General features: G+C 59.4%; 1 protein-coding gene across 1 annotated transcript; it reads left to right on the forward strand.

Annotated features, from left to right (window-relative positions):
* The first annotated feature begins 7,225 nt into the window (after positions 1-7,225).
* Positions 7,226-9,162, forward strand: OLIG2 (oligodendrocyte transcription factor 2). Its single transcript, XM_058523398.1, has 2 exons — positions 7,226-7,368; positions 8,120-9,162. Exon 2 carries the CDS (start codon positions 8,191-8,193, stop codon positions 9,160-9,162), a length of 972 nt encoding a protein of 323 aa, XP_058379381.1. The 5' UTR covers positions 7,226-7,368; positions 8,120-8,190.
* Positions 9,163-11,676: the final 2,514 nt, after the last annotated feature.

Genomic DNA, 11,676 nt, shown 5'->3' on the forward strand with positions numbered 1-11,676 from the left:
ACACTGGATATTCTCCCTGGAGCCAATCTGAGTCTCAGACCGGTGGGCTCAATTTCCCGCACATCTGACTCCAGGCAAAGTGGGAACCAGTCCTTCCCACTACACCTACTGGGAGGGAGAGACTCCTCAGAGGAGAACCAGCTGGATGCAGAGAGCCCAGCAGGGGCCAGGAGGGGAGTTCCTTCCTCGCCTTGTGGGGCAGAAGCCCTGAGCCCATGGTCCTCCCACCACAAGGACACTGGAAACAAGTTTTCAGAGTTTCCGCTTCTGATTCGCTTTTCAGGACTGTGCAGGCAAAGGAGGGGAGGATTCAAACAGAGGGGATGGGTGCAGGCCTACACTGTTAAAGGAGTCAGGTGGATCTTGTACTGATGTGGGAAGATGTCCAAGAGATGCTAAGAAATGAAAGAAGCAGGTTACAAAGCCTGTATACAGTCTGGAAGGACTTCACCAAAATCTGGACAGTGACTTGGTGGAGGAGAGGGGGGTGGACTACTGGTGACTTTTGCCTTCTGTGTTAGTTCAAAGTTTTTTGCTTTTTTAACGATGGTCAAGGCGTGGGAGCAAGGACTTTCAAACGGCTGGGGAGGAGCTGTGGAATCTCGAGGAAATAGCCTTGTCCGCCCCAGAAAGGGTCTGTGTCTGGGACTAGAAGACCCCAGGACCTTGGAGAGAGGAGCATACCTGCGGATGAGCCCCCCAAAGACCTAGAGCAGTACTCCCCAAACCCGAATGTGCCCCTGCATCCTCTGGGGACCCCGGTTAACTTAGATTCTGTCTCTCTGGGTCTGGATGCGCCGGCGACTCTGTATTTTTAAGGAGTTCCCACGTGACGCTGGTGCTGCGGTCCAGGAACCACAGGGGTGAGAGAGAGACAGGCGGGGGCGGGGAGTCCGCCCAGGTTCCCCGCTCTCAGGACCCCGGTGTGTGTCATTTTAATAACGGGGGAAAATCAAAAATAAAATTCAGATATACGTATCGGAGGGGAAGGAGAAAGAAAGAGAAGAGAAGGGGAGAGACTAACAGAAGCGAGAGGAAGAGAGGAGAAAGGGAAGGAAGAAGGGGAGAAACGCGAGAAACGCCCAGCTCCTGTCTTTCCCGCCCCCTTCCGCAAATCCCAGATGGAGGCCGCACGTGCGGTGCAGGGTGCCCCCGGCTCTGCCGCGGCGCTGCGATGGTCCCCAGCCGGCGGCAGTTGCGGGCCGCAGGCCCAGCGCCGTGGCCCGTTTTCGGTCCGGGCCAGCAGCCCGGCGCCCAGGCAGCGGAGTGCCAGATTCCTCGTGCGCTCAGCCGCCGCGCGCACTGGGGGCTCGGGCGGGGAGACGGGGCTGGGTGTCCCCCGCCCGCTGCGCGTTCGGGCTGAGCCGGGGAAGGGCGCCAGGCGCCGGAGGGCCCTGCCGGGGTCCCTGGCTGCGCCAGCGCCCGGTGATCGGGGCCTCGCGGCTCGTCTCGCCCCGCGCGCCTCTCCCTTCGCGGGGCCCGAAGCCCGCGGGCAGCGGCCTGAGCTCATCGCTGGCTCGGGCTCTCGGCGCGGGGCTCGACCTCAGGCGGAGAGTAGGCCGGTCCCTCGGGGCCCCGGAGAGCCCGGGAGCCTCTCTCTGGTGTCCACTTGTCTGGGTGCAACGGTATTGGGAGCGTCCCGGAGGGGACCCAGTGCCGCACATTACCAGATGGCCCGTTCGGCTTGGGAGGTGGGGGGAGCCTGCCACCTCACCCCCCATATGGCCCGGAGTGAGCAGCATGGGCCTCAACCGGCATTTCTGAAACTGGTTTAACTAGGAGGAAAACTACCTTTGAGGCTAACGCTACTGCTGTCTCTTGCGGTGTGTGGAAACTCCTATAAAAGTCTTTGGATAACTGTCTTACCTTACTTGGATTTATTGAGCACATCTGGGGCCCGTCCCTGCTCTGGGCCCCAGGGATGCAAAGTGAGTTCAGGTACAGTGAGGACCTTCGAAGCGCTCCCACGGCCGTTGAGGGAGCCAGACTATAGAGCGGGGTGAACACTGACAGGGAGAGGGGAGAGCTCTGGGTGCTACAGCGGCTCAAGGAGGAGCGGGGGAGGGGCTTCCCCAGGCTGAGCCCTGAAAGGCAAGTAAGTACAAGACACGCAGATGGACCAGAGGAAGGGCGCGAGGGCGTGGGGGGGGGCACGTGGGAAGATGGGGAAATAGCAGCGCTCACCAGGTGCTCCGGGTCCTGAGAAAGGGGGAGTAGAAGGGGGGGGGGTGAGAAGCCGCCGGGCCAAGTCAGGACCCCGCAGGCCGCGTTAAAGGATTCGGACCTGATCCTGAAGGCAATGGGCAAACGTCATACTGCTACATTTTCCCAGTGTAGCAAGCCAGGCCAGCCCTCTGGTGCTTGGAACGGAGCGACAGTCACGTTCTGTACGCGGAGGTGAGACGCTCCACGCCCTGCACGCGCGCAGCGTCCCCGGGTCCCCTTCGCAGCGGTGCGCAGTGCCGGGAGCACACGCATGTCCGGTCTCCGGAAACTGACGGCGCAAAGTCTTCACCCGTAGCCTGAAAGAGTCTCTCCTGCGCTCAGAAGCCCTCTGCCTCCTCTCACCCGGGGTCTTAGCCCCAGACTGGATCGGGGTTTCCCGGGCCCTTGTGTCCACGCTGCACTATAACTGAGTGGAGCGCACCCCACCTCAGGATTGCAACCCGACTAGGGACCGCCGCCCCGCCCCGTGCTTTCCGTCCGACTTGTTCATCCGCCGGTTAATCTTGACACGGGAGGTGGGAGCGCCTAGCGTCTCATGGATGGAGGGGGCGGGGGAAGCAGATCAAGGTATAAAACAGAGCCACCAAGGCCCCTGGGCCTTGGGGTCCGGAGGTTGAACCCAGCCACTGCCTTGACCTCCAGTCTTCAGGATCTTCTGTTAAATGGGACAACGTGCCTCCCTCTTAACATTTGGGTGAGAAAACTGTTTGTAAGCTGAGATCTATAAAAGTTAGTCTCTGGTCCCCCCTCAGTCCTATCCCAACTTCGTGCCACTTGGGGGACAGGTTAACTTCAATGGCCCTGACCCTTAGAGGCAGGTGGCAGTCGTGCTGGCTTCACAAAGGGGTAATCCAGAGGAGGGGCGGACTAGGGGGAAGAGGCTATTAGTTTTGGGCTTTGTTTGGCTGCTTTTTTGCTTGTTTCCCTTTAGCTTTCCAGGTGCGGCACCCCCGCCCGCCATCCCCCACCCCCGATCCTGAACGTTCCTCCTGGATTCTCTCCGGGCCCAGCCTCTGCTGACACCCAAGCCTGAGCCGGGCCAGGGCAGCGGATCCTCCACCGTCAGCATCTCACAGTCACTGGAACAGCTTGAGTATCAGAAGAAGAGAAGCTGCTAAAGGAGGCTGCCATCCGACCCTCCCCTGTCCTCCAACGCACAGCAGACACACCCTCAGAGGCCACAGGTAGCTTCTAGAAACGCATTTTAGGAATGAGAACCTGAGGCTGAGAGCCCACAACTGTAGATCTCTAAGTCTCTGATGCCCACGTTCTTCAGCTGCCTCCTTCACCTCACCCTGCCTCCCTGGACCTGCCCTCCACTCCCTGGACCTTGGGCAAATGGCCACACCTCTCTGAGTGTCAGTTTCCCCATCTACAAAATGGGAGTAAGTAATGCCTCCCTCCTAGAGTCAGTGAGAGATTAAATGGGATTAAGTCTGTCAAGACCCGCTAAGGGCCTGGCACCTCGTTAGTCACCTTTAACCACAGTTGTCATTAGATAGAAATCACTACCCCTGTCATTCTAAAGGCTCCATATGCCCAGTAATCCAAATTACAGACCTCATGGTTTACTGTGCACAGCAAATAAATACACACATACCTTGGCCCACATTTACATGTATTTTACCAGTCACGTTTCACACTAGTCCACGTGCCCATTTGCACATGTGTGCATTCAGAAGTATTTACCAAGCACTGTCAGGTCCTGTGCTCCGTGCTGGCCCCACCCACCCCGCCCCCGACATCGGGATGACCCTGGAGAGCTCTGGGAGCTGAGTCTGGCAAGGAAGACGGATGCCATTTGTCTGCGGAGTTCTGCTTTCCGAAGGGTCTTATCGCTCACGTTTGGGTGCCAAACGCTGCCATTCCGCAGTCCTTCTGGTTTCCGGACCAGAGCTATAGCTGAAATGTTTTTTCCTTTCCTTTCCGGGCCCTGGAGCCTCCTCCCCCACTGCCTGCCCTGGCCCGCCCTGCGCAGGGATGCAGATCTCCTTGGCAGCCTGGCCGAGACGCTGCCTGAATGTGTGCAGGAACTCGATGAAGGGAAATGCGAGAAGGGAAAGAAAGGCCCGGGAGGAACCCGGGAAGCAGTGGGAGGTCTGCGTCCTGGAGCCCCGCACGAGCCCGCCCAGGCCCGTTTGGCACAAGCTCCTCCCGGGCCGCCAGGCGGCTGAGCAAAGGCCGGCCCCGACAAGCACCCGGCCTTTTGTGGGAGGGAAACACAAAGGAGAGGGGAAAACATGCCTTCCGTTTTGACGGAGGAGGCCGACGGCTCCAGGATGCCTGGGCCAGCCAGGAACTCCGGAGCTGGGGCCGATCAGCCTCGGCAAGTGAGCACTCATTTCGCGGGAAGGGGCCGCGGCCCAGCTGTGCGCTCCGATGGGAACTGTGGTGCTCGGGACGTTCACATCAGGCGCGGGCCGCAAGACCTGGACAAGTGCCGGGGCGCCTCCAGGACGCCCGAGGGCAAGCGCCAGTGGCCCGGCTCTAGTTTCCGATTATTCCTGGAGGGGGGAGGAGGACTCGGAGACACAGCGAGATGTGTCCAGCGCCAATATGCCCCTGGGTTAAGGAGCCCAGCAGGACACAGACCGCCCTCATCCCAGCCCCAGCAACTCTCTGGCGACCGAAGGACGTTGAGGGAGTCTGCCAGGGAAAGGGCTTGCCACCAGAGCTGCCAGCCCGAGCTCCGAGCTCCGGGCGTGGGGAGTGAGGACAGCAAAGCGCCACTGCACAGCCCAAGGACAGCCACTACTGCCGCGGCTCAGTGGCGCGGGGCTGAGACCTGGAGAGTGCGGGAGCCTGGGGAGTAAGCTAGCTCTCCTGCCTCCGGACTCTGCCTTCCTGGGCTCTCAACGCCTGCCGTGCCTGTACGGGCCCCTCAACCTTCGCCCCTGCTTCCGATTCCAGCTACAGGAGCAAGAGCGTCAAGAAGCCCAGACCGCGCACTCTCGCGGACCGCGGGACGCGGGGCAGTCGCCGGTGGCAAGTAACAAAAGAAGGAATGGGGGCTCCGGGACACGTGCCCCCCGCCGAACTAACCTCAGCGGCTGCAACCCAGGCGCGTACACGTTGCGCCTGCTGGTGTTTATTAGATACACTGGCGTGCGCACAAGTCCACGCCCCGAATGTCCTCACTGCCGGTGGCCAGGGAGTCCCAAAGGAATGATCCTCAAATACCCGAGCTCTTCCTGCTCCCCACCCCTGCTCCCTGCGTTCTTCCATGTGACAGATTCTCCTAATTGGGCGGTTATGGGTCATCCTCCCTAACCGTTAGACGACATATCTCCACGCTTCAGTTCTTCATGTTTTAAATACATATTTAACGGATGGCTGCAGAGCCAGCTGGAAAACACGCGGGTTGGAAAATAATGCTCCAGAAGGCACGAGATGGGGGGCAAAGCAGAGAGCCTTTCTAGCATAGGTGGGGTAGGGAGACTTATCCAGGAACTGGAAGCAATGGTATGGGTTTCTTTTTGTATTTGCTTATTTTGTAACTTTACTACTTAAAGGCGAGTTACCTACTATGTATGTGTGTTTGTTTTTTAAGCCATACATGCAAATTAAAAGTTCTCAAACCACGGAGGTAACCAGGGAGAGAGGGTGGGGGCATGTTTGTGTGTGTGCAGGATAAAGGGCTAGATCCAGAATCTGTAGAAACAAATACTTCCGTACTCAAAATGTATGCATGTGAGAAATTCAGCTCAGGGAAAAGGTTAGAGTCTGGGGAGACAGGCCGCGGCTTCTACGGTAAAGAACCGCCAACGTTGGCGTCTCCAGTCCAGGCGGGGCTGCGCTGTAAAAGGATACCCATTTTTTCTGCAGGCTTGCTGCAGACAGTCTCTCGATTTTCCCATCTGTAAAATGGGTTGGTGCGTCAGTACCTCTGAACTACCCCAGTTATGCACGTCTCCAGACCGGGCTTAATTCCTCATGGTCAAGGGCTTCTAGGTTTGGGAGCCAGGCCATGGTTAAATGTGACCGAACGCGGCCGCGAGTGGTTGTATCTTGCCGTCTGGCCCACGGGGTGCAGAAATCTTTGCCCCGGCCTGAGATCTCTTTTTGCAGCCAAACCAACGCCCATGGCGTGGTGACGACCACAAAGATGATGCTGAAAATACCGTCATCCGGTTCTCGCGCTGGGAAGGGGGTGCTTAACTCTGAGCTCGACTCTGCCCTTGTGTTAGCGGGGTTACTGTATGAAAATAACTCGTCCCTGAGTCTACACCATGCTCAACTTTATGAAGAGTTGTGATTTCTTTCAAAACACCGTTCTGGAGTCTGTCCCCTGCTTCCTTCCCCGCCTTCTTCCTCGAAAGTCTCTGCCCCCAGCTGGGGGCGCTACCGGCCGCCCGACGAGCTGCGGCTGCGGCCACCTAGACGCGCGCGCAGAGTGAGAAGCAAGCAGGAGCTTTGTGCCTGGTGATCGTTCCATTTGGGGCTCAAAATGCCCACGGGTGGATGAAACCCGTGATGTGGGGACAGGCGGCGAGAACCCAGAGAGAGAAGGAGGAAAGGCAAAGGAGGAGACTTAAGCCCCGGCTCCTGGGTCGCCAGGGTTATCCGCGCGCATCCCAAAACATACGACTGCCTTGCGTATCAGGTTAGTTTGTCTGCAGAGCCCCAAGCGCACCCCATCCTCCAGCCTGACTCTGTGGTCACCGTATTTTCATAGAATTTGACAACGTTTCCTCTTTCCTTCTGTCCCAACCGCATTCGGCTCTCTGCTTCCCCCGCGGGCCTGCCCTCCCTCCGCCCCTCTCCTCTCACACTCCCTCCCTGGGTACCTCCTCCAGTCCCTCCCCAAGAATCTCCCGGCGGCGGGCGCCCATTGGCTGTGCGCGGGGAGGAGGCGTGTGCCGGGCCGGGCGAGTTTCATTGAGCGGAATTAGCCCGGATGACATCAGCTTCCCAGCCCCCCGGGCGGGCCCAGCTCATTGGCGCGGCGGCCCCTCCAGGACCCGCACATTGTTCCCCGCCCCCGCCTCGGCCACCGCCGCCGTCGCCGCCGCCACCGGGCTATAAAAACCGGCCAAGCGCCGAAAGGTGCGGATGCTTATTATAGACCGACCCGACGTCAGCGCGAGGAGCCCGGTTCTCTGCTGCGGCTTTGGGGAACCAGCTCCTCTAATTGCATCCACAGTAAGTGTCTCTGCCCCGCAGCAGCCCCAGCCTGTATCGCAGGGACAGACGCCCCTCAACTCAGCTGCGACCTAGGAAGCTCTGATAGAGGGGACTCCGATCCCGCCCCTGCCATCCAGTTCTCCTGAGCGGCTTCGCTGCTCCGACCCTCCCCACACTCATCGCAGCATCCCCTTTGCCCAAAAGCTAGGAGTCGGGGCGACGACAGCTCCTTCTGCCCACGTCCGGGCCAGCTGGCGAGCTCCCCGCGGCCCCCAGACGCGGCGCGTGGAATCAGGGCCCCGCGCGGGCACTGGGTGCGTGTGTTTGCTTCGCGGTGTCGATGGAGATAAGGTGGATGTGTTTGAGGAACCAAATAAATACTTCTCTATTTAGATCTCCACCCTCCGCCCCACAAAATAACCCTCACCTGCTACTCTTCCAGCCCTGGAGATCCAGGCTTCCCATTCCTAACGGAAGGCATAAAACCTCTAAAAGGCCACCCTCACTGAGGGGCATCCAATACTCCCTGGAATAAGACAACCTGTGGAGAGGAGGTGATGGGGAGGGGAAGAGAGAGATTACTTAAGCGTACCTGTGTGCCACTGGAAAGAAAGCCAGAGAGTGAAGTGGACACAGAGCGACCCGCCACCCGCGCCCGGCCGCGCCGCCGTGCAGATGGGAACAGCTTTCCTCTCTCACCAACTTGGTGCCTCTCTCTCTTGATCTCCATCGATCTCTCTCTCTCTCCTGTTTTTTCCCTTCTTTGCAGGAGGTGTGCGTGGAAGCTCTGAGGGCTAAGGGAGGGAGGACCCTGCGAAAGCGCGACTAACCCTAGGGGCCATGGACTCGGACGCCAGCCTGGTGTCCAGCCGCCCATCGTCGCCAGAGCCCGATGACCTTTTTCTGCCGGCCCGGAGTAAGGGCAGCGGCGGCAGCGGCTTTACAGGGGGCACCGTGTCCTCGTCCACACCGAGCGACTGCCCGCCGGAGTTGAGCGCCGAGCTGCGCGGCGCCATGGGGGCGGCGGGCGCGCACCCCGGGGACAAGCTGGGCGGCGGCGGCTTCAAGTCATCCTCGTCCAGCACCTCGTCGTCCACGTCGTCAGCGGCCGCGTCGTCCACCAAGAAGGACAAGAAACAGATGACAGAGCCTGAGCTGCAGCAGCTACGCCTCAAAATCAACAGCCGCGAGCGCAAGCGTATGCACGACCTCAACATCGCCATGGATGGGCTGCGCGAGGTCATGCCCTACGCGCACGGCCCGTCCGTGCGCAAGCTCTCCAAGATCGCCACGCTGCTGCTGGCGCGCAACTACATCCTCATGCTCACCAACTCGCTGGAGGAGATGAAGCGGCTGGTGAGCGAGATCTACGGCGGCCACCACGCCGGCTTCCACCCGTCGGCCTGCGGCGGCCTGGCGCACTCGGCGCCCCTGCCCGCCGCCACGGCGCACCCCGCGGCCGCCGCGCACGCCGCGCACCACCCGGCGGTGCACCATCCGATCCTGCCTCCGGCCGCCGCCGCTGCCGCCGCTGCTGCCGCCGCCGCCGCGGTGTCCAGCGCCTCCCTGCCCGGCTCCGGGTTGTCGTCGGTCGGCTCTATTCGGCCCCCGCACGGCCTGCTCAAGTCTCCATCGGCGGCAGCGGCGGCCCCGCTGGGGGGCGGAGGCGGCGGCAGCGGGGGCAGCGGCGGCTTCCAGCACTGGGGCGGCATGCCCTGCCCCTGTAGCATGTGTCAGGTGCCACCGCCGCACCACCACGTGTCGGCCATGGGCGCCGGCAGCCTGCCGCGCCTCACCTCCGACGCCAAGTGAGCTGGCCGGTGCCGGCGCGTTCTGGCGAGCGGGGGGACCCAGAGGCTGCGGGGAAGCAAGGACCGGCCGGCGCTGGGGTCTGGGAACTCAGTTCCGAGGAGCAGCGCGGGACCACGGGCTCGGGTGGGGGCGATGGTGAGGACTCCAACACTGGGGAATCGAAGCAATGGGGGCGCACGCTGAACAGTGGGAAGTGAGAGGGGCGTTCGCTCCGGGACCTGGTTCAGCCCTCTCCGGCTTTAAACAGCGCTGGTCCAGCAGACACCGTTTAAGAAGAAGGCACCGCTGTGTGCATCCCTCCTTCGACCCCTTCCTCCCCCCCAAAAAAAGTTGATTCTATAAACTGTGGTTTCCCCTCAACAAAGTTTCACTCGGCGCGGGCGGCACTTCGTTACCTGGGGTGGGGGCGTTGGGGACTTCCTCTCCTTCCTCCTTTCTTGGCGGGTAGGAGACACACGGGAGCCGCACTCCAGGAGCGCCGTCAGGCCTCGCCCTCAAGGGTCGTCCCTGGCCCCGCGCCAGGGGCTGCGAGTTAGTTGGAAGCTGGCGTTCGGTACCAGAAGCACTTACGGTCGTGTCCGATCTCGATATCTGGGTAAACCCACAACCTCTGAGAACTGTTGCCATTTCTCCCTGTCGCTCCTGTTGGTTTGAGGGTGTGTGGTTTTCCAATAAATCTTTCGATATTCCTTTTTCAACAGCACGAGCAAGCTTTGTAGACGGTCAGAATAGAACCACTTGTGGATTGGAATAACCTAAAACTGTCGACTTTGGGGGCGAGTGTTTTTTAGTTATTTTAAATAGAATCTCCACCCTCCCCATTCTTTCTGTCTCTGAGCACAAAGTGATTTGGTCTCTTACCCGATTGGGGCAGTCGTTTTGGTACCTGAGGGTTTGACAGAACTCACAGGCTGTTGCTGTGAATCTAGCTTGGGTTATTTGGGGCTTCTGTTGGCTTTTTAAATTTTTCTTTCTTGGCTGTGTAAATATAATATCCATGAATGAGGTAAGTGCGTGCTGCTAAGCTGTTTGCTCACGTGACTGCCAGCCCCACCGGAGTCTAAGCCGGGTTTCCTCTATTTCGGTTTCTTTTTGCCACGTTTAACACAAATGACAAACTTCTCCACGTGCTTCCTGCGTCCGCGCAAACGCCTCGGCGCTAGCGGGGTTGCAATATGGGCTTCTCAGCGTCTGCCACGTAACATCCCTCCTCTGATCGCTGCCCCTCGCAGAGAGTGTATCAACTGTTTTATTTTTGTAAAAAGAAAAAAAAGTGCTAAATAATATTTATTACTTGTTTGGTTGCAAAAACGAAATAAATGATCGAGTGTTGAGATTTTAAATAAAATTTAAAGTCAGGTGTTTTCCAGCCGTGTGGGTGGGAAGGGGTGCGGGGAGCCTTCTCAGGAAAGGGGGGCTGGACTCGATCCCTTGGGGCTGGATTTGGGGACCATTCCGCTGGTTTCGCCCTGGAGAAAGATCGAGGGGTTGTTTCACTATTCTCCTGCCACTCCCCATCCCCCCCCAACAAACACACTTATATTCTCTTTAAAACACGTTCTGAGCACGTCCTCCGGGTGTTTCTCACAAGTCACTTGTTCTTGTTTTTATTTTCTGACGCCTAAGCGGAAACTCCTTTTCTCTTCGGTTGAGGGTTGAGTTAGTTGAAAGTGAAAATTTCCTCCCTGTGCGCGGAACTTTGGGCCTCGGGGGCGAGGGCCGTGCCCTTGGCTAAGGGTACCGGGGCTTAGACCCCCTGCCCGAGGGGACTTTATCTTTCTGCTCAGAGGCAGTCGCCCGCCCCCATCCCGCCCGGGCGGCTTCCCTTGGCTTCAGCTGCGGACCAGACACGTGGGGCCCTGGCCACAGCGCCACCGCGTTCCGGACAAAGCGCCGCGGGAGCGATGGGCACAGGATCCACTAACCCTTCGCTCCCTTCCTTGCGCGATGCATGACCTTCCCCGGGCGCCCACTCCGGCCTTGAACTGCAAGGTGCTAGGAATGGCCACCAGGAGCGGGACTCTCAGGATCCGTGCTTCGCGGCCACTGGGCTCCTCATAATCCAAAACTGCAATACAAATTTAGGACGTGACTCTTAAGAGAGATTCTGAGTAAATATTAAAAAGCTTCGGCCTTTCGGGTCAAGGAGGACAGACCGTGTTGCGGTCTCCCAGCTCGCGGTTTATGGGAGAATTTACGCCCTTGAAAGCCGCGACTGGTGCGCGCACAGTGGACCAGTCCTCCAAGCCTGGGCTCTCTCGCCGACGCCATCTTTGGTGGTCACCGGTGGAAGGTCCTTGCACCTGGGGCACCTGGGGGTGGAGAAGGTTTACCTGGCTGGAACCCCATTTCTTGAGGTTGGCCTCTGACCCCGCTCAAGCGGACTCCCCTTGCCCAGGAGTGAGGGTGGCTCCATCCCCTAGCTCGGGGACAGGTGCCGCCGGGTCCTCCAGCAGGTAATGTCCGGCTGCTGGCCAGAACAGCAGGCGCCCCGGGATCGGGTGCTGTAGGCCT

Source organism: Diceros bicornis, chromosome 27, assembly GCF_020826845.1.
Source record: "Diceros bicornis minor isolate mBicDic1 chromosome 27, mDicBic1.mat.cur, whole genome shotgun sequence".
NCBI lineage: Eukaryota > Metazoa > Chordata > Mammalia > Perissodactyla > Rhinocerotidae > Diceros > Diceros bicornis.